This window comes from Pinus tabuliformis, chromosome 7 (genome assembly GCF_031772625.1).
Source record: "Pinus tabuliformis cultivar Carrire ecotype Pingquan chromosome 7, CPIR1, whole genome shotgun sequence".
Classification (NCBI taxonomy): Eukaryota; Viridiplantae; Streptophyta; class Pinopsida; order Pinales; family Pinaceae; genus Pinus; species Pinus tabuliformis.
The window spans coordinates 1,551,132,007-1,551,158,776 of NC_142293.1; the positions used below are offsets into that span (position 1 = coordinate 1,551,132,007).

At 38.9% G+C, this 26,770-nt stretch overlaps 1 protein-coding gene across 1 annotated transcript; it reads right to left on the bottom strand.

Annotated features, from left to right (window-relative positions):
- Positions 1-23,109: 23,109 nt before the first annotated feature.
- Positions 23,110-24,407, bottom strand: LOC149253828 (benzyl alcohol O-benzoyltransferase-like). The gene is made up of 2 exons (XM_089454601.1): positions 23,861-24,407; positions 23,110-23,442 (listed from the first exon to the last, which is right to left on the bottom strand). Exons 1-2 carry the CDS (start codon positions 24,290-24,292, stop codon positions 23,110-23,112), a joined length of 765 nt encoding a protein of 254 aa, XP_089310727.1. The 5' UTR covers positions 24,293-24,407.
- Positions 24,408-26,770: the final 2,363 nt, after the last annotated feature.

Genomic DNA, 26,770 nt, shown 5'->3' on the forward strand with positions numbered 1-26,770 from the left:
ACTTAGTAAATATATTAGCCAATTGATCACTAGATTTACAAGGCTTCAAATGAACTTCTCCATTGCTCACAAGTTCTCTAATAAAGTGATATCTAGTATCAATATGCTTGCTCTTCTGATGAAACACGCTATTCTTGGATACTATAATCGCTGAGGTGTTGTCACAATATATTGTTGTTGATCTTTGTTGTTTCTACTTGATTCCATCAAGTACTCTTCTTAACCACACTGCTTGACATGTTGTTGATGTTATTGCTACATATTCTGCTTCTGCTCACGAAAGTGTCACAATGGGATGCTTCTTAGATGCCCATGAAATCACACCTGAACCAAGGTGGAACACAAAACCAGAAGTGTTTTTCCTATAATCCAAACTTCCTGCAAAATCACTATTTGTGTATCCAATCAAATCTTTATTTTTTGTGCTTGCATACATTATGCCACAACATCTAGTTCCTACTATGTATCTCAGAATTATTTTTCTTGCACTCCAATGTGTACCTTTTGGAGTCTCCATATATCTAGAAATCAAACTCACTCCTTGCATGATATCCGGTCTTGTAGATGTGAGATACATGAGACTGCCAACCAATCTTTTGAATAGAGTTGGATTGACATACGATCCTTCATCATCCTTGCTTAACTTTGTACTTGTTGCAACTGGTGTAGGGACAGGTTTGCAATTTTCCATCCTGAATCTTTTCAAGAAATCTTTGGCATATTTATTTTGACAAATAAAAATTCCCTTTTCAGATTGCTCAACTTCTATGCCAAGAAAATATTTCATGAGACCAAGATCTGTCATCTCAAATTCTTTCATCATGGCTGCTTTATATTCATCTATCTCAAAATTACCTATAAAAATCGTGTCATCAACATATAAGCAAACAATCAAAATCTATTCGTGCTCATTTACCTTTATGTATAAAGTAGGCTCAATGTTGCTACTGCAAAATCCAGTCTTAATCATGTAGCTGTCGATTTTGCTATACCAAGCTCTAGGTGCTTGCTTTAGTCCATAGAGCATTTTCTTCAACCTGTAAACTTTCTCTTCATTACTCTCAACTTCATATCCTAGAGGTTGCTGCACATAGATTTCTTCTTCTAGAATTCCATTCAAGAAGGTTGATTTCACATCCATTTGATATACTTTCCACTTGTTCTGAATTGTTGTGGCTAGAATTGCTTTTACAGTATCCAATCTAGCTACCAGAGCAAACGTTTCTCCAAAGTCTATTCTCAGTTGCTGCGAGAATCCTTTTGCTACAAGTCTTGCTTTAAATCTGTCAATTTCACCTTTTTCATTCAACTTTGTCTTGTACACCCACTTCACACCAATGAGACTTTTGTCCTTTGGTAAATCAACCAAATCCTATGTGTCATTCTTTTCAATAGCTTCAATTTCTTCATCCATGGCTTGCACCCAATTTTCATCTTTGATTGCTTCTTCAAACAAAGAAGGTTGGAATGACAACAATGCAAAATTTGAACTAACATCCAAATCATCATAAATATCTTTCAAACTTCTTATCTTTCTCTTACCATTGGTTGATTCATCCCCTGATTGATTGTTGGGAGAATCTCGATCTATTGATCTACTTGAGGATCCATGCTGCTCTGAAAATCTTGGAGTCCTTGTTGGTGTGTCTCTATTTGGTGTCTTCACCTGTGATTCTTGCTACTCATTTTCTGCTACATCATCTTCTTTCATCAGTGGCACTTGTGCATCAATTATTTTGTCTACAATTCCATTCCATGACTCTTGTTCTTTGAACACAACATCTCTGCTAATTATGGTCTTCTTTGTGACAGGGTTATAGAATTTGTAAGCTTTTGATTTGTTAAGATTAGGTATGTTCTATGCTAGAGCAATTTATTTAAATTTTCACAGTTAGCAATCACATCAGCATTACTATAAACTGCAGATAGAACATAAATATAATATGCAGAAGACAAGCCAAGACAAGAGGACACAAGATATGGCGCAAGCCAGGGACAAACCCCACAATGTGTGGGGAAACCCTTGATCAATTCTTCTTTTATCTTCAAAGTTCAGCAGAGAGAGAGATGGTACAAATACATTTGAAGTCAACACTTTGACTTGCCAAAATAAGAGATCAGACATCAGAGATATTTCATCATGAAGATGACAGGATAGTTCTGATGACAAGGACTACAGATCTGAACTCAGGTGAAGGCACACTTCTCAGTCCTCATACTTCAACTGATTCACCATGCTGCATCCAACCATGCTGCGTCCATCACTATGCTTATCCATGCCTTAGAACAACAGTATTTAACACGTTGTTACAACGATTTCCATGCTGCTCCTTTACATCGATCTTCTCCTTGTGACTATTTTTCCTTTAAGATCAAGATCATAACTATGCTTAGATCATTATTGTTCCTTGAAATATGTCAAGACAGTATATGCTATACCGAGACCATAATTGAGATCTTGACTGCATCTGAAGGTATGCCAAGACAGAGTGTTCTCTATTGGATAACATCATTACATATATACTGAGACCATGACTGTGTTTTCTTCCTACACCGAGATCTTCATGAGATCGTTCATTATGCCAAGACAAGGATCATTGAGAGGCTTTACTTCTGAGTTACCCATCCGAGAAATATAGGACCACTGTACTCATCCGAAGTACTGAACCACTACACTTGTCCGAAGTCCTGAACCACTGTAATTTCCTCCGAAGAATATCAGATGAATCCTAGTTCTGTGTGATTGTAATTACCCCGAAGTTTCAGAGATATTTGAGATTCTTGTACTACTGTACTTGTTATGATTATGCCGAGAATGTATACCGAGACTGCTACAGGAATATCTTATGCCAATACAGTATTCTTATCCGAGATCTGTCTCATCGATCTGAGTTTTGTGCCTTCAATTCATAGGTATCCCAAGGTGAGATCTCTGCTCCAGAACTTAGATCAATTTTGCGTCATTATTAATGCATCAAGATCTGGCCATGACTATGCTGAGAGTATCTATCCCAAAACGCATGTCAATACTGTATCTATATCCGCAGGTTTCTATGCTCTATCCATTTGATAACTCATTATTAATGCATCAAGATCTGGCCATGACTATGCCGAGAGTATCTATCCCAAAACGCATGTCAATACTGTATCTATATCCGCAGGTTTCTCTGCTCTATCCATTTGATAACTTCACCTTCAAATCACAGGTATGCTGAGTGTAGATTAGCTTGGGTTCTTCTGCTCCTTATACCCATCCGAGGTAGCAGTTGAACCCTAGATTTATTTCTCCATTTATGCATATCTCTGCTCCTTCAATCACCTGAAAATTCAGAGAGGAATGCGAGTTTTTCCTTATCTTCTTAAGCTACGTCAACAATTCTCTATGTACAGCGTATAAGGTCTCGTCCTGAACAGCGTATAAGTAATTAACTGCGTTGGATCAGCTAGGGCTCCTTCTTAGGCCAGCGTATTCTTTTGGTTCTCTCCTTCTCCAAAAACCCAGACGTGGAGAGGAGATCACCTCAAGAATACGTGTGTGCAAATGATATCAAATCCCAATCTATTTATACCAAAATGAGGATGATGAATAGACACGTCAGTTGGGCTTCTAGAGCCTACATAAGAGCTGGTCGGCTTGACTGTAATTACATAAACAAAATAAATTCATATCTCCATAAATACTTATCGGAATCGGATGATCTTTGGATCAATCCTACACCTCTTGACGAGAGGGATCCAATAAAATTATCAGCTGCCATAAATAAGCTGACCCACATGGAGATTTGCCCTAGTTGCCAATTTAACACTCCCTCTCAACTAGGGGAAACTCCATCTGCTGATCCATATGTCCGACTGTACTATCTCTGCCATCAGTGCCCTGCACTGTTCTGCCCAGCTCTACTCAGCTCTGCTGGCTCTGCTCTGCTCTTGCTCAGCTCTGCTGGCTCTGCTCAACTCTGATGGCTCTGCTAGCTCTGCTCTGCTCAGCTATGCTGGCTCTGCTCTGCTCATCTCAACTCAGCGCTGTTGGCTCTGCTCTGCTCTTGCTCAGCTCTGCTGGCTCTGCTCTGTTGGCTCTGCTCTGCTCTGCTCAGCTCTACTCAGCGCTGCTGGCTCTGCTCTACTCTTGCTCAGCTCTGCTGGCTCTGCTATGCTCTGCTCAGCTCTGCTGAACTATGAAGAAGAAGAAGAATTGATCGAGAATGTCTCATACCATTCTCCACTGACCCGAAGTCAGACTCAGAGTGCGTAACACTGGTCCCAGACCAGTCTCAACCGACCCAAAGTCAGCATCATAGTAGGTACGACTCTCACTGGTCCCAGACCAGTCCTGCACTGACACGAAGTCAGTCTCGGAGTATGTACCACCGGTCCCAGACCAGTCTCAGCCGACCCGAAGTCAGCGTCATAGTATGTACAACTCCTACCACTGGTCCCAGACCAGTATCATTGATCCCAGATCAATAGAGTACATCCTAGCGTAGGGAGTATGGTAGATACAACGATGCATCCATCGGTACTACTATGGTCCCTAACTTCATTTCCCTACTCATTGATCAGATGAGAGGTACTTCCCATGAGTCCCAGACTGCATGGGTAGGATGCCTCGACAGGAGAACTTAATCAATCCTGTCCTCACAAGAGAACACATCAATCCTGCTACAATCGCCATGGAGAACACATCAATCCAGGCTGCCATGGAGAACACATCAATCCAGGCCTCACAGGAGAACACATCAATCCTGCTACAATCGCCATGGAGAACACATCAATCCAGGCCTCACAGGAGAACTAATCATCCTGCTACACAAGAGAGCGAATCATCTTGTCCCACAAGAGAGCGAATCATCTTGTTCCAGCGCGCACCACCAGGGGAGGGTGAGTCACCCTGTGGTCGGATGTTGCTCCAATAGAACTGCAAGCCCCCCAAAGCTCCCAGAGCTCAATGTATGCAGGACCATTTTACAAAGGTCTCTCGACGACTCCAAGTCATTCGGGAAAATCACAAATTTGGTCTTTCCACGGGGCTCTAACCTGAACATCATCTTAATGCGATGGAGCCTCCTCGATCATCGACTTACCATAGATAAGGCAGTATTCGATGTCTATCTGCTGGAGCAATTGTCAAATACGGGATTCCTCAATAATCGAATCCCATCTCTGGTTGTCACAGAGAATCACAGTGGTATTCATCATGTGTACAAACAGCTCACTGAAGGGCTTCAGCAACCAGACCGCCTCACAGAAGGCCATACTATCAGCAATGTATTCTGCCTTGGTGGTGCTCAGAGTCACCGACTTCTACTTCCTGCTCATCCAGGATAACGAGGCAGATTCCAAAGAGAAACAGCACTGAGAAGTGCTCTAGTGATCCTCCACACTGCCTGCCCACCCTTCATAATCATGTGGTTTCATATTTCCGGCAGTGTATCTCAATCCATGACAGATTGTGCCCTGAAGATATCTCAGAAGATTCTTGGTACCAATCCAGTGAGGCTCAACCAAATATGAGCTCACCATGCTAACTGCAACACATATGTTCGAACGGAGGTTCTCCAAGAACATCAATGCGAATGAGTTTATGAAACTCAAAGGCATTTCCCAAATCTGGTCCGACATCATTACCATATAACTTCTGAAAGTTAAGATCCTCGAGGTAGTCACAAGCTTGCATCTTATCTTCCCACATTCAGAATCCAACTCCCTCTGTCTCCTATAAATGAGAGGGTCTGCACCTGTCAGACATAGGTGCCGGTACGAGAGGTTTATCATCCACAACCTTCGAGTAAAGGTTTGGATCGGTTTCACTCCTAGTGAATCTCAGCGGCATTAGACAGCTATCAATCCTCTCATATTATGCCTGAGGTGTTTTTCTTCAAGCCATAGAGGGCTTTCTTCCACCTGAATACATGAGATTCCTTGATCATGATTCTCAGACTCCTCGGGTTGTTCCAAACCTGTGAACCTGCTGCATGAGGGGAATGGTACCCTTATAATATTTTCCTTCGGTACATTTCAGACATGTACCTTCATGCTCCTTTTTGAATTCAGGCATCCAAGTCACCATCTGACTCACAGACCTCCAGTGCTGAGTCAATGGACATGGTCCCCAGTGGACTTCCTGCAACTTGATACAACCCTGAACTCAAAAACATCTTTGAAAGATTTTCAAACACGTACCTTTCCATCGATAAGTTCCATCCTGTAACCTTTGACTTCCATTTCTGAGATGGACATCAGGTTCTTCATGTGATCAGGTACATAAAAGAGATTTTGGGGTTCCTTGCTTTCATGGAAGAGTCGACCATTGTCTTTGATGACCCGCATCTCTGTCATCCGGGCACTCCTTCGCATAAGGGCCGAACCAACACATCTACCTTTCCTTCCTATCCTTAGATTTGAACTTCCCTATGAAGTGATGCCATCAGAAGTTTTGCTGCGCCATTCTAATAACATTCTCTGCTTCAACTTCACCCTAGGTGAATTATGAGGAACCCATTGATCCTTTTGTATTGTCCCAACTGTCTTCGGTGATTGCTTTTTCACTCCTGCTTGGGCATTGTCTTCACCTCAGCTCTGATACCATGTTAAGATTAGGTATGTTCTATGCTAGAGCAATTTATTTAAATTTTCACAGTTAGCAATCACATCAGCATTACTATAAACTGCAGATAGAACATAAATATAATATGCAGAAGACAAGCCAAGACAAGAGGACACAAGATATGGCGCAAGCCAGGGACAAACCCCACAATGTGTGGGGAAACCCTTGATCAATTATTCTTTTATCTTCAAAGTTTAGCAGAGAGAGAGATGGTACAAATACATTTGAAGTCAACACTTTGACTTGCCAAAATAAGAGATCAGACATCAGAGATATTTCATCATGAAGATGACAGGATAGTTCTGATGACAAGGACTACAGATCTGAACTCAGGTGAAGGCACACTTCTCAGTCCTCATACTTCAACTGATTCACCATGCTGCATCCAACCATGTTGCGTCCATCACTATGCTTATCCATGCCTTAGAACAGCAGTATTTAACACGTTGTTACAGCGATTTCCATGCTGCTCCTTTACATCGATCTTCTCCTTGTGACTATTTTTCCTTTAAGATCGAGATCATAACTATGCTTAGATCATTACTGTACCTTGAAATATGTCAAGACAGTATATGCTATACCGAGACCATAATTGAGATCTTGACTGCATCTGGAGGTATGTCAAGACAGAGTGTTCTCTGTTGGATAACATCATTACATATATACTGAGACCATGACTGTGTTTTCTTCCTACACCGAGATCTTCATGAGATCATTCATTATGCCAAGACAAGGATCATTGAGAGGCTTTACTTCTGAGTTACCCATCCGAGAAATATAGGACCACTGTACTCATCCGAAGTACTGAACCACTACACTTGTCCGAAGTCCTGAACCGCTATAATTTCCTCTGAAGAATATCAGATGAATCCTAGTTCTGTGTGATTGTAATTACCCCGAAGTTTCAGAGATATTCGAGATTCATGTACTACTGCACTTGTTATGATTATGCCGAGAATGTATACCGAGACTGCTACAGGAATATCTTATTCCAATACAGTATTCTTATCCGAGATCTGTCTCATCGATCCGAGTTTTGTGCCTTCAATTCATAGGTATCCCAAGGTGAGATGTCTGCTCCAGAACTTAGATCAATTTTGCGTCATTATTAATGCATCAAGATCTGGCAATGACTATGCCGAGAGTATCTATCCCAAAACGCATGTCAATACTGTATCTATATCCGCAGGTTTCTCTGCTCTATCCATTTGATAACTCATTATTAATGCATCAAGATCTGGCCATGACTATGCCGAGAGTATCTATCCCAAAACGCATGTCAATACTGTATCTATATCCGCAGGTTTCTCTGCTCTATCCATTTGATAACTTCACCTTCAAATCACAGGTATGCCGAGTGTAGATTAGCTTGGGTTCTTCTGCTCCTTATACCCATCCGAGGTAGCAGTTGAACCCTAGATTTATTTCTCCATTTATGCAGATCTCTGCTCCTTCAATCACCTGAAAATTCAGAGAGGAATGCGAGTTTTTCCTTATCTTCTTAAGCTACGTCAACAAGTCTCTATGTACAGCGTATAAGGTCTCCTCCTGAACAGCGTATAAGTAATTGACTGCGTTGGATCAGCTAGGGCATCATCTGCAGCTAGGGCTCCTTCTTAGGCCAGCGTATTCTTTTGGTTCTCTCCTTCTCCAAAAACCCAGACGTGGAGAGGAGATCACCTCAAGAATACGTGTGTGCAAATGATATCAAATCCTCATCTATTTATACCAAAATGAGGATGATGAATAGACACGTCGGTTGGGCTTCTAGAGCCTACATAAGAGCTGGTCGGCTTGACTATAATTACATAAACAAAATAAATTCATATCTCCATAAATACTTATCGGAATCGGATGATCTTTGGATCAATCCTACACCTCTCGACGAGAGGGATCCAATAAAATTATCAGCTGCCATAAATAAGCTGACCCACATGGAGATTTGCCCTAGTTGCCAATTTAACATGATTGCTCACTATAACGAGTGAATATGTATTTTTCAATTTTATCATCCAATTTGCCTCTTTGCTCCTTAGGCACATGTGCATAAGCTACACACCCAAATACTCTGAGATGAGATATGCTACAATACATACCTGACCATGCTTGTTCTGGTACTCTATTCATTACACTCTTTATAGGAGATCTATTGATCACATAAATAGCACATGCCACTGCTTCCGCCCAATACTCATTAGACAAGTTTCTGCCTTTCAACATGCTTCTTACCATGTTCATAATTGTCTTGTTCTTTCTCTCTGCTACACCATTCTGTTGCGATGTGTACCTGGTTGTAAACTGTCTTCTGATCCCATGTTGTTTGTAGTAATTATGGAATGCCTTTCAGTCATATTCTCCACGACGATCTGACCTCAATTCCTTGATCTGTCGATCACTTTGGTTCTCTACTAAGGCTTTGAATTCTTTGAACTTTGCAAAAGCTTCAGACTTCTGCTTCAAGAAGTAAACCCAAGTCTTTCCGTTGTAGTCATCAATGAAAGTGAGGAAGTAACAACTTCCATCAATCAACTGTCCTCATAGGTCCACACAAGTCTGTATGCACTAGCTCAAGAGGTTGCTTTGCTCTGTGTGCAACTCCCTTTGGAAAACTTTCACGGTGTTGCTTTCCCAAGATGTAACACTCACAAGTACTAGCAGGTTCTTTAATGGGAGGTAACCCTCTGACCATTTGTTTCTGTTGCAACAATCTTAAACCAGAAAAGTGCAAGTGTCCAATTGAAAATGCCATAACCAATCATCATCATAACATGCAACTGTAAAAGAACTCACCTGACCACTTTAATTCAAAATTAGAGGAAAGAGTCCGTTCCTCGTCATCTGCACCTTTTCTATCAGTTGCTTGCTTGGGGGATTATCATATATAACACATTCTTGACCTTGAAAGATAACCCTGTATCCTTTCCGTGTCAATTGACCAACACTTAACAAATTATGTTTGAGACTAGGAAAATAATATACCTCTGAGATTGTCTTCAGCTCCCCCTACTTGGTCAGAGTGTTGACCACTCCTTTGCAATCTACTTCCACAGTCTTGTTAGTCCCCAAATTTACCTCTATTTTCACAGATTGATCGAAATTTGCAACCAAATCCCTGTTTCCTGTCATGTGGTTACTGCAACCAATATCTAAAAACCACACACTAGCAAAAGGTTCATGAATGGTATGGAAAGCTAAGAACATGGAGTTAGAACTCTTTGTAGTGACATTAGCTCTTTGGTTCCCTTGATCAGCTATCTTCTTCCTGCAATCACGAGCATAGTGACCAAATTTATTGTAGTAATAGCATCTCACCTTTGATTTGTCAACTCTTTGATTATTGTTGAAGCTTCAGTAGTTGCTTCCACTTGCATGTTCATGCTCTTCTCGGCCATCTTTCTGACCGCCATATCTTCCACTTCGTCCATTGCCTCTCGATCTACTTCTGTCTCGACCTCTATCTCTTGAAAGAGAAACCTAACTTTTGAAAGTGGTCTCTAAAGTGGAATCCTTATTTCCTTCTATCCTTGCCTCATGCGATAGAAGTGATCCCATCAGCTCATCAACTATCAATTATGCAAAATCCTTGGCTTCTTCTATGGTTGCTACAACAACATCAAATTTGGTAGACAAAGATCAGAGGACCTTCTCAACCACTCTTTGATATTTTATATCTTCACCATAAATCTTTAACTGATTTACGACAGTTATGACCCGATTCATGAAAGAATCGATGTCCTTTGTCTCATTCATCTGCAGACTTTCAAAATCTCTCCTAGTATTCTATAACTTAACAATATTGACTTTAGCCATACCTGTATAGTTTGTCGCCAAAGTATCCTATGCTATTTTTGCTAAAGACGTGATCATAATCTTCTGGAACACTGCTCGGTCCACTCCCTGCTGAATAAGTTGCAACGCATGTGCATTCTTCTTCTTGTATTTCTTCCATTGTTCCCTCTCTGTATTACTGAGAGCTTGTTCTTCTTTTTCGTTCTTAGGTTCTGAAAACCCAAACTTGACATAATCCCAAACATCATGTGCCTGCAACGTGGTCGCCATCTTAATGGCTCACACATCATAATCTTTTCCCTGTAAACGATAAGAACTGAGGCTAGAAATTTGAGAAAGCCATCTTTCTCAAAAAAAATCTCTTTTTGAAAAAACCCCAAATTTCTCCTTTATAAAATTCTTTTTTAAAAATACCCTTTTTACTAAAAACCATAAAAATAAATAAAAATAAATAAATAAATTTATAAATTTATTTTATAAAAACACTTTAGTAAAAGCAAACTTTTTGAAAATCTCTTAAATATTTCACGAATTAAAAAAGCTTTTTTAACTTTTTTAAAGGCATTCTCATCAACGTGACTTTGGTTGACCTTTTAAAACCTCTCAACTTAAAACGTGACTTCAAATACGTGATCCCCTCTGTTTTAACTGCGTCTGCCGTTTAACTTATTTGGCGAGCTTTTCACACTAACATGGCTGCCGCAGACTTTCAACAAACAACAGACTTTAATACACGGCGTTTCGCGATACGGTGGCGCTGCGAGCCAATAACAACCACTGGTCACTATTCCAGCGATATCTCCCTTACGAATTCACGGCTCTTGAGTAACCCAGAAAATAATAAACCGTGCGGCTTGATTGGCTCTGCACCGATAAACCTTGGCTTTTTCTCTACTCATCTCTCATACCAATTTGTGGGAAAGATATATAAGACAAAACATGAATTCACACTAAATACTAAATACAAGTTGTTGTTCTTCTATTGCTTAAAATATCTTGACATGCAACCATATGTAATTACTCACTCAAAGTAATCTATCACTTAACTCAATTTGACTCAATACTCAATTACTCAATCACTCAGTTAACTGAGTCTCTATGCTTAGCCAACTCCACATTCAAGACTAATTATCTTAGAGAGGAATTGCCCAGAAAATTATGGAAATTCTGGTCATATTTAGAGAAAATCTGGCAAGGATTTTTGTAAATCCAAGTTATAATTGTTAAACTTCAAAATTTTAGGTGTCTTAAAAGTTTTTGATGGTGTTGAATTCATTTCCACCATCAAAAACATGATTCAAACAATGCCTCTACAAGATTTTTTGAAATTTTTTGCCCGGATTTCGACCACTTTTAGCAGTCCCGACAATTCCTCAGCCTCGGTAGCTGGCTCCATTATCTTATTTTAACACCCTCTAACGGGATCCTCGCCCTTCCTATACGGTTCGAACCGATAGAATTGAACGCCGGTACTATGAAATCTCAGAGTCCCTTGATCATCAATATTGGAAAGGTATAGGATTTCTGTCGGAGTAGGGAGGGAAGGAGCGACGAGGACCGCCGGCTTTCGGGTGACCTTGAATTTCAGAGATGTCATGAAAATAAAGTCATAAATACTCAGCTAAAACCTATGAATCGAACGCACAACCGAAAATAGGGAGAAAAGGCTGCACCACGTTACAGACTGTTGGGCCAGAGAAATAGCAGATGTGGGATTTCAAGGCGGATAATGTTCTGAGGCTTGCATGTGGTGACAATGTTTATAAGCGCCTTGGCTTCTACCGATCTCAGTAGATGGGCCTATAAGGTCAACCATGAAAGAATTAACGCGTCAAAGACTTTGTTGCGCATTTGCCAGCAACAGCTAGATGGACCTATAACGTCAACCATGAAAGAATTAACTCGTCAAAGACTTTGATGCGCATTTGCACAAGAAAATCATGATATACAAGTAATGTTATAAATGAAAAATCATTATAAAAGATTACAATATAAAATTTGGTTTTATTGTTTTTCGGTTACATACTTTCAAACAAAATTGACAGCGAAAAATTACAGAAGGGGCCAAAACGTGAAAGGCAACTCGTTGACAATAATAGAAATGATTGAATTATTGTCGAGGAGTTGCCTTTCACGTGTGTTATCTGAATTAATAAACATCTTAGTAAGGACCAGCCATAGTTAACATTTACGTTCTGAGATCTTTGAAGTGTGAAAAAAAAATGAAGGAATTTTTCATATATTTCACTTATAAAGTATCATTAACTGTATTCTTCGAGAGTATATATAATACCAATTGAGACATTTAGTTTAAATTTTTAGACTGTTTAATGATATTTATGTTTTATTTTTTTAAATGGTGTATTTTTTTTCCAAAATCACAAAAGGAAATTAATTAACATAATGACTAGGTTTTTGGATATTTTTAATGGATGTACAAATACAACAATTATATTATTTATTAAATGTGATTGATAAATGCTAATCAACATTATTTTTATAAGTGTATTGGCATGTAAAAAGTAAAAATTACAGTGGGTATATTAATTATAGTTAATAATATAATTGTAATGGTTAATAATCAACCTTATTTTCATAAGTGTATTGGCATGTAAAAAGTAGAAATTACAATTGGTATATTAACTATAGTTAATAATATAATTGTGATAGTTAATAATCTTTATTCATGAAAAAATTAGTAAACAGTTATTAACTCTGATTAACTATGACTAATCTTTTTAGGGTCAACACATAATTGATTATGGACGGTCATACTTGTCCACGATCAATGTCATTAATGACAAAATCTCAAGTGCCTCGTTATTGATAGTAGCTTTCCAGATTTTAGTCACAAATGCGCACAGCTTTCTCAATCTCTTCTAGCAGATATGTCTCAGCTGGAGGAAGAGGAGTTATTGCTCATGCTCAGGGCATCGTCAAAATATTTATGATAATATTTATATTAGCAATGTTTTGATAGTATTTATATTTTTGTATTTAATTTTTTGTGATCCATAATAAATTAAAAAAATTCGGTAGAAATTATATGAGAGAATTTTTTAGCTAATGCATTTCGAATCAACAAGTATAGTTTATCATGAAAATCATACTTGTTAAAGTAAACCACGATCATCTAAAAACAACCCTGCAATTTTATATACACATACTGGTAAAGCCGAAAGGCATCAGATAAATTATGGAAAGGGAAGGTATTAGGAGACAACTCCTCGCTTTATCACTGGAAATCTGGGCGAGATGACTACTGCCAGAGACATGGATCCTATCAGTCATGATATTGTGGACAGAGTCTTCTCCCATTATGTGAAATGGACACACGATTATGGTATGTCGATTTTTCATGGTACTCGTTTTCTGTAACATTTCAGGAATTTTCTTTCCAATCTTTTATTGCAGAATGAAATATGAACCATTCCCCTGCAGAGTGCAAAAGATAGTCGGAAGGTGACTGCAAGAGGAATGGGAAAATTAGTTAAAAACCCTTAGCGCGTGATAAATAGATAAGTTTGGTTACATTTTAATTTAAAAACTTAATTATTCTAAATAAGTTGGATTTTAATTTTAGTTAATTTTTTAATTTATTTTATTTATTATAATTTATATAAATTTGGTCCTCCAGAATTATATGTCAATACTAATGGTTTCAATAAAATATGTTGCTATATGTTTTTATAATTTCAATGCTCTTTTAATTTTTTTTATATTTAAAAATTAATGGTTTTTTAAATTTAATTCTATAAAATATGTTGCTATATGTTTTTATAATTTCAATGATTTTTTAATTTTTTTTTATATTTAAAAATTAATGGTTTTTTAAATTTAATTCTATATTATTTGTTAGGGTGAAATTTTAATATATTAAAAATTACATTTGTAACGGTATTATATTTGATTTCTTTAGTTCGCCTTTTTTTGTTTTTAAATTTGTGAATGTATATCACAATTTAGTTCCATAGGTAATATTTATAATTTTCTTAAAATTCTTTTATTTTATTTTTTATTTAACTACTTTTAATAGTGAAAATATGTGTGTATATTAAGTATTTTTTTTAAAACCGACTGGGTTTTATGTTAAAATTTGGTAGACAAACCTTAAAATTTTACAAATATTTAGTGTAAATATATTTTTCTTGTACCACACAATAACAATAGTGTAAAAGTATTAATTATTAAATAAGTTTGATCATTTATTATATTTATCATTTATAAATTATATTCAATAAGGTGAAGGATTGAATATCTATAGAAATTGAAAGTATTAAATATTAATTAGGATTCGATGCTTAACTTTAAAATGTGCAAAAGTATTAATTATTAAATAAGTTTGATAATTAGGATTAATGATTAATTTTAAGTTTCTTTTTTATTTACCTTTTTAAGCTTGGTAAGACTACATCTTCATCATGTCCAATTTCTCACCCCAATAAGGGGGGTAGCACAAGATTTGAACACGAGTTCATTTCCACAACCATTTCCAATTGAGCTACCCCAAGGCAACATGATTAACTTTAATATTGAATTTCAAAAAACAAATTATTAATTATTAATTAAATTTGATGTTTTATCTTATATGGTTGGAGAAAACAAAAACATGTATGTTGTGAGTGCTCTCTAGGTTCTTTTCTCCAACAAGAAAAAATAGGTTTTTTTTTTCCAACAAGAAAAAACAGTCATTTACACATTTAATAAATACAAACATTTTAAAGCTTTTATTCATTACATATAAAAACAAATAATAATTTACTATTTATTTGTATTCAAACAGTTTATAACATATAAAACATGATATTTGTCATCCATATATATAGATATATTTTTTAAATTTTTATTTAATATTTACAATTTATTCAAACATTTTATATCTTATTATTTAGGATTTATTTGAATGTATTAAATAAGATATTATAGAGAGTCTAAAATATAATTTTTATTTTATTTATAATTTAGATTTGCACTACTAATTTACAAGAACACTGATCATATTTCTAAATTTTAGCCAAGAAAAACATAAAAAATATACAACTTGTTTCCAACTCTACAAGACCTTAAAATAATTATTCAAATTTCTCAATGATCATTTGGATTTGGATTCATTTGGATTCCATGCTCATGTGGATATTTTATATTGGCCAATTTGGTAGATCTGTTAACCTGGAAAACACATATTTCCTAATGATCATTTGGATTCATTAATGGGCCTTGGGGTTTATTAAATTCCATCCTTTTGTGGATATTTTTATATTGGCCAAATTGGTAGATCCGTTTAAGTCGGTTGAAAAAAACACAACCAATACATGCCATTTTAAAAAAGCCCAAAAAAATTGAATTCTTCTACTATGTACCTTGTGCTTGCAAAAATTTCTATTATTATAAAACATTTAACTTTCTTTTTACATTTAACTTTTTCTTAATTTTTAGAAAAATACATAAAAACTCTGATTTTAATTGTATTTCATCTCCTTTACATTTAACTTGATTATTGTCTTTTAAATTCCCTGTCTCTGCCTACGGGTGTTCCTTTGCATCTCTTGATGCAGTTGGCAGTCTAAGTAAATTTAGATATTCCCAAAATATATATTCGATAAGTTCAGCAAATCCAAAGATTATTATATTGATATCTCACAAAATTGACCCTGCTGCTATTAAGATTTTCCAAAATCTATAATCGAACTATGTTCAGCAGAGCAAAAGAGCATATCGGTCTTTCACCGAAGATGGCTTTGCTTCTTATTGCACTAACAACTGCTTAATTATTACTCATTCGACGGCATGCTTAATATATTAATTTAGGCCATTGCGATGAACGAGAGGAGCGTTCTCAATGGCTTCCTTGACTTCTACCTGAAATATTTTCATGGCAGCGGACGGCAGGCAGATGGGAACCACTATTCCTTTCACCCCCTGTCTAGTTTGATAAGGGATGAAAAGCTCGTCAAGCCAGACACTGGTCCCACTCCACCTTCTGCAGGCCCTCCGTAGGCTGGTCTTCCCCACCCGAAATCCACATCTTGAAACCCAATTTTGGTACAGTCCGAAATCGCATAGCTGCCCACCACTGTGAACAGACGGTGCCCTTTCAACTCCATCAAGTCGATCACCGACCGCATGTACTCGTCGTTCACACTCTTTTTCGCTTCCTGGATCAGTTTGACAGCGAAAGACAACGGTTTCTTTGTTAGATCTCCAGCTGTCGTTTTCGTGCATGCCAAACAGACCGCGTTGCCATAGAAACCTTCCGGAAGCGGCGGCTCGAATTTCGCTCGGGCGTCCATTGGGAATATGAACCGAACTTCCTGCTCCGCCGGCAGTTGGAGAGACCTTGTTCTCAATCGCCACAATAAAGCGGACAGAACATCAAAGGTTGAGCACTTGCCTTGTGTTGGGTATTTTTACATGGGGAAAATACCAAAAACCAAATAAACAAACACACAGAGGCAAGCTCTGTTTCTACCCTTTCAGGATCTTTTGTGCAGAAGAAGACTTAAAAAAATTCACTGAGAGACAGAGTATTTCATCACCATAAGAACATTCTATTCATTAAAACCTGATGCAAAGATTTACCACTGTAAAATCCTTTTTATATTCACTGGTGTGAAAAACAACTTACTGCTGTAATAAAAAGATTTACATAAGTTTACTGCTGTGAAAAGAAATTTACACAGAGTTACAAAAATCGCTCCACCATTTCCTTTCTGCACTGCTGTGCAAAACCACACATGGTTTTTGCTATTCCAAAAATTACATCACCTGGTTCTTCTCATTTTACACACTGCTGTGTGTTTTTCTTTTACTGCTCCATCATTCTTTTTACGCTGCTGTAAAAACACTCTGTTTCCAACCATGTGCGATACATCCATAAAAAAGGTCAACACACTCAAAACATAAAATTATTACATACGACCTTTTTTTTTAATACATGCCGTATATAAAAAAATATAAAAAAACATATATTATACGTGCCCATACTTATATTAAAAGCATCTACCTAAAAACTACGAACAACACATAAATTCATTAAATTCTTTCATACGGCGGTCAACCCATAAGTCTTTTACTCCACGCATGAGTTTTAATTTGATGTAGGCCCGTGTGCAGGTTTAATCAATCAACGGCTAAAAGGAGTGGAGCAAATCGAACGGCGAAAATGATATCGAAAGGCCAACAAGTGCTGAACATTAACCCCCGAGATTCTTACGTTGCGTTACGTCAGGGGTCAACCACGCGTCAGCTCCATATTTTCTCGGAGCTCCTTGCCGGATTATTCCTTCTGCCTGAAATCAACCCGAGAGCTTTCCGGCGAGGTTTGCTTAACGTTTTCTGGCAGCTGCGTTGAAAGCGTACGGCAGCGTTGAAATTAGATTTCAACACTCCCCTTTAATTTCAACAGCTGGGCATTCGGTCATACCGAGACACTTTCTCAAAAATTCAAAGCTCTTCTGATCAAGTGGCTTTGTCAAGATGTCTGCTACCTGTTCTTGAGTCCTGCAATGTTCTAGGACAATTTCTCCATTGTTCACTAATTCTCTGATGTAGTGAAACCTTGTATCAATGTGTTTCGTTCTCTTATGAAACACTGAATTCTTTGACAATGCAATAGCTGAGCTATTGTCACAAAAAATCACTGTTGCTTTTGCCTGCTCTTGGCCTAAGCTTCTCAACATTCTTCTCATCCACACTGCTTGACATGCTGCTGCTGTAGCTGCCACATATTCAGCCTCTGCTGTAGACAATACTACAATGGACTGCTTCTTAGAAGCCCATGAAATGGCTCCTGAACCCATATTAAAAACATAACCGGAAGTGCTCTTCCGATCATCTACACTTCCAGCCCAATCGCTATCAGTGTATCCAACCAAATCTGAATGTTCTGAGGCATGATATAAAATTCCAAACATTTTGGTACCTTTGACATACCTCAAAATTCTCTTTGCTGCCTGCCAATGTGCCTCCTTCGGCCTCTCCATGAACCTGGAAATTAAACTAACAGCATACATTAAATCAGGCCTAGTTGCTGTTAAATACATAAGGCTGCCCACAATGCTTTTATACAAACTAGGATCAAAATCCTTACTGCTGTCCTCTCTGCTGAGCTTTAATCCCATCACTGTGGGAGTGATGGCTGCCTTGCACTCTTGCATGTTAAATCTGCCCAAAACTTGATTTACATATCTTGCTTGAGATATAAAAATTCCTTTTTCATTTTGCTCTACTTCTATGCCTAAGAAGTATCTCAAGAAACCCATGTCAGTGATTTCAAATTCATCCTTCATGACTGATTTAAAATTTTTAATGAGCTGATCATCATTACCTGTGAAAATCACATCATCAACATACAAGACAACTATTAAAATCTTACCATCCTTTTCCTTGATGTAGACTGTGGGTTCTCCTTCACATTTGTCAAATTCATTATCCAATAGATATGAATCTATCCTGCTGTACCATGCTCTTGGCGCTTGCTTCAGCCCATAAAGAGCTTTCTTCAATTTGCACACTTTGTGCTCTTCACCTTTCTTCTCATATCCGAGAGGCTGTTCAACATAAACCTCTTCTTTTAACACTCCATTTAGGAATGCTGATTTCACATCCATTTGGTAGACTTTCCATTTGTTTTGTGCTGCTATGGACAGCACTGCTCTCACGGTTTCCACTCTTGCAACCGGGGCGAAAGTCTCCTCATAATCTCTTCCATACTGCTGCTTGTAGCCTTTGACAACCAGCCTTGCCTTGTGCCTTTCTATCTTGCCTTCAGCATTGCTCTTGGTCTTGTAGACCCATTTCACACCAATAACTTCTTTGCCTTTTGGTAACTCAACCAAATCCCATGTTTTGTTTCTCTCTATGGCGTTCATCTCCTCATCCATAGCTTCTATCCATTTCCTATCTTTAATAGCTTCTTCAAAATGAATAGGATCATCAACATGACAATACAAGGCAAATAAGGAATTCATTCCTTCATCATAAATGTCACTTAGATTTCTAAATTTCTTACCTCTTTCACTTGGTGTGCAAGTGCTTGAAGATGCACTTGAATTTCCTCCTTGTGGTGTGCTTGGAGAAGCACTCTCATTGATCCTCAATGGTGTCCCTTGCTGTCCTTGTGTTGGCGCTGCTGTTTGGGGATGCATTTCAGCCACCTCCTTTTCATCTTCATCATGAGACAAACAGTGTTTAACATTCACTGTCTTCTCTATGCTTCCATCCCAAGCTTCCTCTTCAATGAATTGAACATCTCTGCTGACAAAAAACTTCTTGGTAGATGGGATATACAACCTGTATGCCTTGGATTCCTCACTGTATCCAATGAAAAGACATTTCTCCCCTTTGCTGTCCAACTTCCTCCTTAGCTGATCTGGTATGTGTGCATAGGCCACACACCCAAAAACTCTCATGTGGGTGACTCCTTGCTTTCTCCCACTCCATGCCTCTTCTGGCACCTTGTTCATCACTGCTTTTGTAGGACACCTGTTCAAAATGTACACTGCACAATGTACAGCTTCAGCCCAATACTCATTTGGCAAATGTTTTGCCTTCAACATGCTCCTTGCCATATCCATGATGGTCCTATTTTTCCTTTCAGCAACTCCATTTTGCTGCGGAGTGTACCTTGCTGTAAACTGTTTATGAATTCCATTTTCTCTACAAAATCTTAGGAATTCCTTGGAGATATACTCACCTCCTCTATCAGTTCTCAAAACTTTAATGTGCAGCCCGCTTTGGTTTTCAACAAATGCCTTGAAGTTTTGGAATTTCTCAAACACTTCACTTTTGTTTTTAAGGAAATATATCCAAGTCTTTCTTGTACAGTCATCAATGAATGTCAAGAAATATAGGCTGCCTGCTAATGATGGAGCTTGCATTGGTCCACACAAATCTGAGTGGATAATCTCTAAGGGTGTCCTTGCCCTTATGCTCTTCCCTGATGGAAAACTTTCTCTATGTTGTTTTCCCAATATGCAGCCTTCACAAAGGCTGTCCGGCTTCTCTATCAATGGTAATCCCTTTACCATTCCTTTTCTGCTCAATAAGTTTAGACCTCCAAAATTTAGATGCCCAAATCTCAAGTGCCATAACCAGTTCTCATCCTTTGGCACGCTTTGAAAGGCCTCTTGGGTGACTGCTACAATTTCACCTTTGTTTTTCATGTCTGCCCTGATCCGGAGAGGGAACATCCTGTTCCTTGTCATCTTCACTTCAGCAATGCGTCTTTTGCTGGGTGGTATGTCCATGATGGTGCACACATCATTTACAAAGTAAACATTGTAACCCTTTTGGATAAGCTGTCCAACACTCAATAGGTTACATCTCATTCCGGGGACATAGTAGACATCTGCTATGGTTTTCCTTTCTCCTTGTTTTGTAAATATTTTTACCTCCCCTTTTCCCATAACAGACACTTTACTATCAGTTCCTAGTGTGACCTCTGATTTCAAATTCTGATTTAAGGCTGAGAAGAGGGCAATGTTTCCTGTCATATGGTTGCTGCAACCTGAGTCTAAAAACCATATGTCTTCACTATGTGTTTCAGCCATGTTACAAGCTAACAGGACATTATTTTGACTGCTGTTTTCTCTTGTAACATTTGCATTTTGTCTACTACTCATATCATGCTGTTTCTTTCTACAATCACTAGCATAATGTCCATACTTTTTGCAATAATAGCATTGAACATTAGATTTATCATACCTTTGTCCTTGAGCATGATGTTGTCCTCCTTGTTGGCTGCTGCCTTGGCCTTGGTTCTGATTTGTATTGCTGCCTCTTCCTTGTGCATTTGATGGGCTGTTCCTTCCACCTCTGTTTTGGCTTCTGCCTCTTCCTCTTCTGTTTCCTCTTCCTTGACCTCTTCCTCTTCCAAAGAACATCTGGGTCTTGAAGGCTTGCTCAAGAGATGAGTTTTCATTCCTACTCAACCTCTGCTCATGTGTTATCAGTGATGCATGTAGCTCATCAACTGAATAACTTGAGAGATCCTTTGTCTCTTCGATGGTGGTGACTATTGCATCAAACTTTGAGGGTAAGACCCTTAATATTTTCTCCACAATCCTTCTATCTTCAATGGTTTCTCCATGAGTTCTCATTTGTGTGATTACTCCAATCACATGAGTGAAGAATGATTCAATGTTGTCTGACTCTTTCATTTTCAGATTCTCAAAGTCCTTTCTCAGCAATTGTAGCTTTGCTGTCTTCACTCTCTCCATGCCTTGATAGGCTGTCTTGAGGGTTTGCCATGCTTCATTTGCTGTCTTAGCTGCTGCTAACCTTGGAAACACACTTTGGTCTACTGCTAGATACAACAACATACGGGCTTTCGAATCCTTCTTCCTATTGCTCTTCAGCAGATCCTTCTCTCCCTGAGTTAATGCATTGAACTCAATTTCATCTGCTGGTTCTTCAAAACCTTCCTCAACTATTTCCCATAAGTCTTGAGAGGCAAACAGGGCTGTCATGGTTATTGCCCAGTAGTCATAGTTTTTCCCATTAAACTGTGGGAGCTGGGTGTTAAACAAACCCATACCAGTGCTTGTGCTGGCCATTCCTTGACTGTGTATTTAAAACACTGACTGTCTCTTCAATAACAAACAAGATAGCTATGAAGAATACCTGAATCCTTTGTTGTCTGAGTCTTCTATCTGCCTGAGAAGTTTTGCTGCAGCAACAACCTTCTCCCTTCAGCTTCTTTAACTTCTTTAAAGAGCCTAAACCTGCTCTGATACCACTGTTGGGTATTTTTACATGGGGAAAATACCAAAAACCAAATAAACAAACACACAGAGGCAAGCTCTGTTTCTACCCTTTCAGGATCTTTTGTGCAGAAGAAGACTTAAAAAAATTCACTGAGAGACAGAGTATTTCACCACCATAAGAACATTCTATTCATTAAAACCTGATGCAAAGATTTACCACTGTAAAATCCTTTTTATATTCACTGGTGTGAAAAACAACTTACTGCTGTAATAAAAAGATTTACATAAGTTTACTGCTGTGAAAAGAAATTTACACAGAGTTACAAAAATCGCTCCACCATTTCCTTTCTGCACTGCTGTGCAAAACCACACATGGTTTTTGCTATTCCAAAAATTACATCACCTGGTTCTTCTCATTTTACACACTGCTGTGTGTTTTTCTTTTACTACTCCATCATTCTTTATTTTACGCTGCTGTAAAAACACTCTGTTTCCAACCATGTGCAGTACATCCATAAAAAAGGTCAACACACTCAAAACATAAAATTATTACATACGACCTTTTTTTAATACATGCCGTATAAAAAAAATATATAAAAAACATATATTATACGTGCCCATACTTATATTAAAAGCATCTACCTAAAAACTACGAACAACACATAAATTCATTAAATTCTTTCATACGGCGGTCAACCCATAAGTCTTTTACTCCACGCATGAGTTTTAATTTGATGTAGGCCCGTGTGCAGGTTTAATCAATCAACGGCTAAAAGGAGTGGAGCAAATCGAACGGCGAAAATGATATCGGAAGGCCAACAAGTGCTGAACATTAACCCCCGAGATTCTTACGTTGCGTTACGTCAGGGGTCAAGCACGCGTCAGCTCCATATTTTCTCGGAGCTCCTTGCCGGATTATTCCTTCTGCCTGAAATCAACCCGAGAGCTTTCCGGCGAGGTTTACTTAACGTTTTCTGGCAGCTGCGTTGAAAGCATACGGCAGCGTTGAAATTAGATTTCAACACCTTGTTCGACTGCTTGTCTCTTAAGCAACTCGATCTCCTTTTGCCCGAAAAAAAAAGATATTTCTGCCATATCGTTCATGTTCACCATCTGGCCATCCTTGCAATCGATTTGATCATATGCGTAGTGCGGGAATTTAATTGCAGGATTCGGCCGGGGTCGGAGGATTTCTCTTTTCCAGACCGGTAGAATCGAAGGCCTGGCTGCCCCCTTAACCATTTCGGAGAGAGCTTGCATGAACTGAACGTAGCCAATGGCGTCACTCAGGGTGTGATTCAGAGACGTCGCCAATATGAACCCTCCGCATCTCAGCCGCGTCACCTGAAACATCATTATCACACATATATTTACAAACAGTTAGTTGTTTTCTAGGTTTTTTTTAGTAGATTTTAAAAATATTTCAGAATCAATAATCTAGAGGAGTCAGGATTTTAAAATATTACTATATTTGAAATTTGATATCAAAGAAAAATGATTTATTTTTTGATTTATCAATATCTTTATATAACTTTCTTTCTTAATGATCAATATTTTTATATGAATTACAAATTTTGAAATATTTTCCAAATCTACAATCAACCTGACTGTTAATATCTTTATATAACTCTCTTTTCTAATAATCAACATTTTTATATAAATTGAAAATTTTGAAATATTCTCTAAATCTACACTCAACAACCCTACGAGCATAACAATGAACAATAACATGAATTAAGTTTATCATGCATGATTAATTAACCTGAATGTGAAGAACAGGAGAGTTTGTAATAGTTACAGAGCCCGGTACGTTGTTCAACAGATCATCCCGGCAGGGGAAGGGTGGGTAGAGGTCTCCGAACTCCTCGAGAGCAACGTCGGCATCAGCTTCCACAAACAAAACCCCTTCACCCGTGCACTCCACCAGGAGCTTACCGTCGGGCGCATCTATCAGCCTTCCAGTGTAAGGATAGTACCACACCAAAACCTTCGCCAGCCCTTCACGGATAACTCTGGCGGGATCGTCGCCCTTCCTAGACGGGTCGAACCGATAGAACTGAAAGCCGGTACTATGAAATCTCAGAGTCCCTTGATCATCAATATTGGAAAGGTATAGGATTTCTCTCGGAGTAGGGAGGGAAGGAGCGACGAGGACCGCCGGCTTTCGGGTGACCTTGAATTTCAGAGATGCCATGAAAACAAAGTTATAAATACCCAGCTAAAACCAATGAATCGAACGCACAACCGAAAATAGGGAGAAAAGGCTGCACCAAGTTACAGACTGTTGGGCCAGAGAAATAGCAGATGTGGGATTTCAAGGCGGATAATGTTCTGAGGCTTGCCTGTGGTGACAATGATTATAAGCGCCTTGGCTTCTACCGATCTCAATAGATGGGTCTATAAGGTCAACCATGAAAGAAGTAACGGGTCAAAGACGTTGATGCGCATTTGCCACATGAAAATCATGATATAAAAGTAATGTTATAAATGAAAAATCAATGGTCAAGGAGTTGCCTTTCACGTTTTGGCCCGTTACATAGTTTAAAACTTTTTCGCTGTCAATTTAACTATGTAACACAGAAAGGGCCAAAACGTGAAAGGCAACTCCTTGACAATAATTCATTATTGTCAAGGAGTTGCCTTTCACGTTTTGGCCCTTTCTCTACTTTTTCGCTGTCAATTTTGTTTTAAACCATGTAACCTAAAAACAATAAAACCAAATTTTATGATGTAATCTTTTATAATGATTTTTCATTTATAACATTACTTTTATATCATGATTTTCATGTGTAAAATGATAAAGTAATGACGCGTGAAAGAAAATGGCTGGGAGAAGTTTCAGAGTAATGCCACGGGTCGGATTTTTTTCAAGTCAGTTGAATAAAACAACTGAAATTTTCGTCTCAATTAGTTGTACTTAATGACTGGAAAAAGGTTAAGCACCCTGCATGTCACGCCTCTACACCTACGATAGTCTTTCAACCGCTTATAGCGAGGTGCGGCACTACCAATCATTTTCTTTTTACCAATACTTACGATTGTAGACTACGCCTAACATTCCACTTTTCCTACTTAGTTTGTGTTTCGCAACCAAGTATTATTAATATGTTCCTTTATACAAGTGAAAGCCCATAACATTCACATAAACAGCATTATACAATAGAAATTCACAACAGTATAAAGGGAGGGGCAACTCCCTGCAATATGAATCTGTTTGAATCAATATATTATACAATCTTCAATGTTACAAAGCTTTACAAGTTAAATCTTGAGAAACCCCAAATTTACACTTAGCCAATTTTCACAACTTCGACAAACTCGGTTGCCCAGCTTGTCGGCGCCTCCGCACGGTCGCCGCACGACTCACCAACCCTTCGTTCACCTTGTCACATGATCGTGTTGTTTGCCCAACTTGGGCGCACCTCCAAGTCGCCACACACGGGCACCTCTGCCCGAGACACACCTCCGTTCACAATCTCAAAACTTCATCAAAAGTCACACCGTGCAGACTTGCACGACGGGCGAACGCTCACCCGAGTCACCCAAGAACCCGTGCCAAGTCGTTGCACAAACCGGGCACCCACCCACGTTTCACCGTCGGGCACTCTGTTGCATAAATCGAGCGCCACACACCCGTGCATGCCCTTCTTCTTCGTTCGGCGGGCGACCTCTGCCTGCGCCCTCACCCAAGTCAAGACAACGTGTTTTCTCCTCGTGTAGCCTCGCCCAAGGTTGGGCGCATTACCTTGCTGCGACTTCCCCTTATCTGCTGCGGCTACCTCTTAACCCACGCACTTCTCCTTTTGGATGAGCGAAGATGAAAATTCCAAATGACTCCAACTCGCATGTGATATATACGAGTGGCAGGGCAAGGTCGTGGCTACCTAGCCGACCTGCCCACGCCCTCATACGCCATTGCAAACACACTTAAACGTTCATCGGCCATCCTTCAAACGCTCTCAACCATGGTCGGCCTCCACTCCTAAATCATGTCTCCCACACATATAACTAGCTCGCCCAACCTCTCTGCGCATAACATATTTCCACAATGTCTTCGCACAAGTTAGAGTTCGCACTTTATGCTGTTCGAACGATCTTTCACCCGCGCGCGATCTCCACCTGGTCGCAGTCGTTCATCAGCGGAGCTGCAGGTCGTTACATCCTCCTCCACCTGAAATCGTTGTCGTCCTCAACAACATACCATCCTGGTAGCCATCCACCAAGATCAACAATGTCTGTCTCATCCATGATGTCAACTCCTCCACATACTGCAACATCTCTGCATCATATGTAGAACCACTGTCTCCATCATGTCTCGTCCCGGCAACCATCTGTCACCAAGATCACCATACCAAGGTATACACCTCATCGGTATGTCACACATCGGAAATCATCTCAATCCATGACCATCAACCATCTCGACGCAATCTCTACATGCTGCTCTCCATCGTGGAAGGCTGGTCCTTCCATCCAAGCTACATGCTTCCTGCAACCTGTCGTGTCGACCTCATCATGTGTTGTCCTCATGTGAACTACTGCCATGATACTCCAACAAATGCTAACACATCTCTGTACACTTTCGGACCCCATGTTTGAACTAGTCGAGTGATCAGTCCAACTGTCCCGCTCAAACCATGAGAGTGAACATCATCATGCCACCATCAATCGCTTC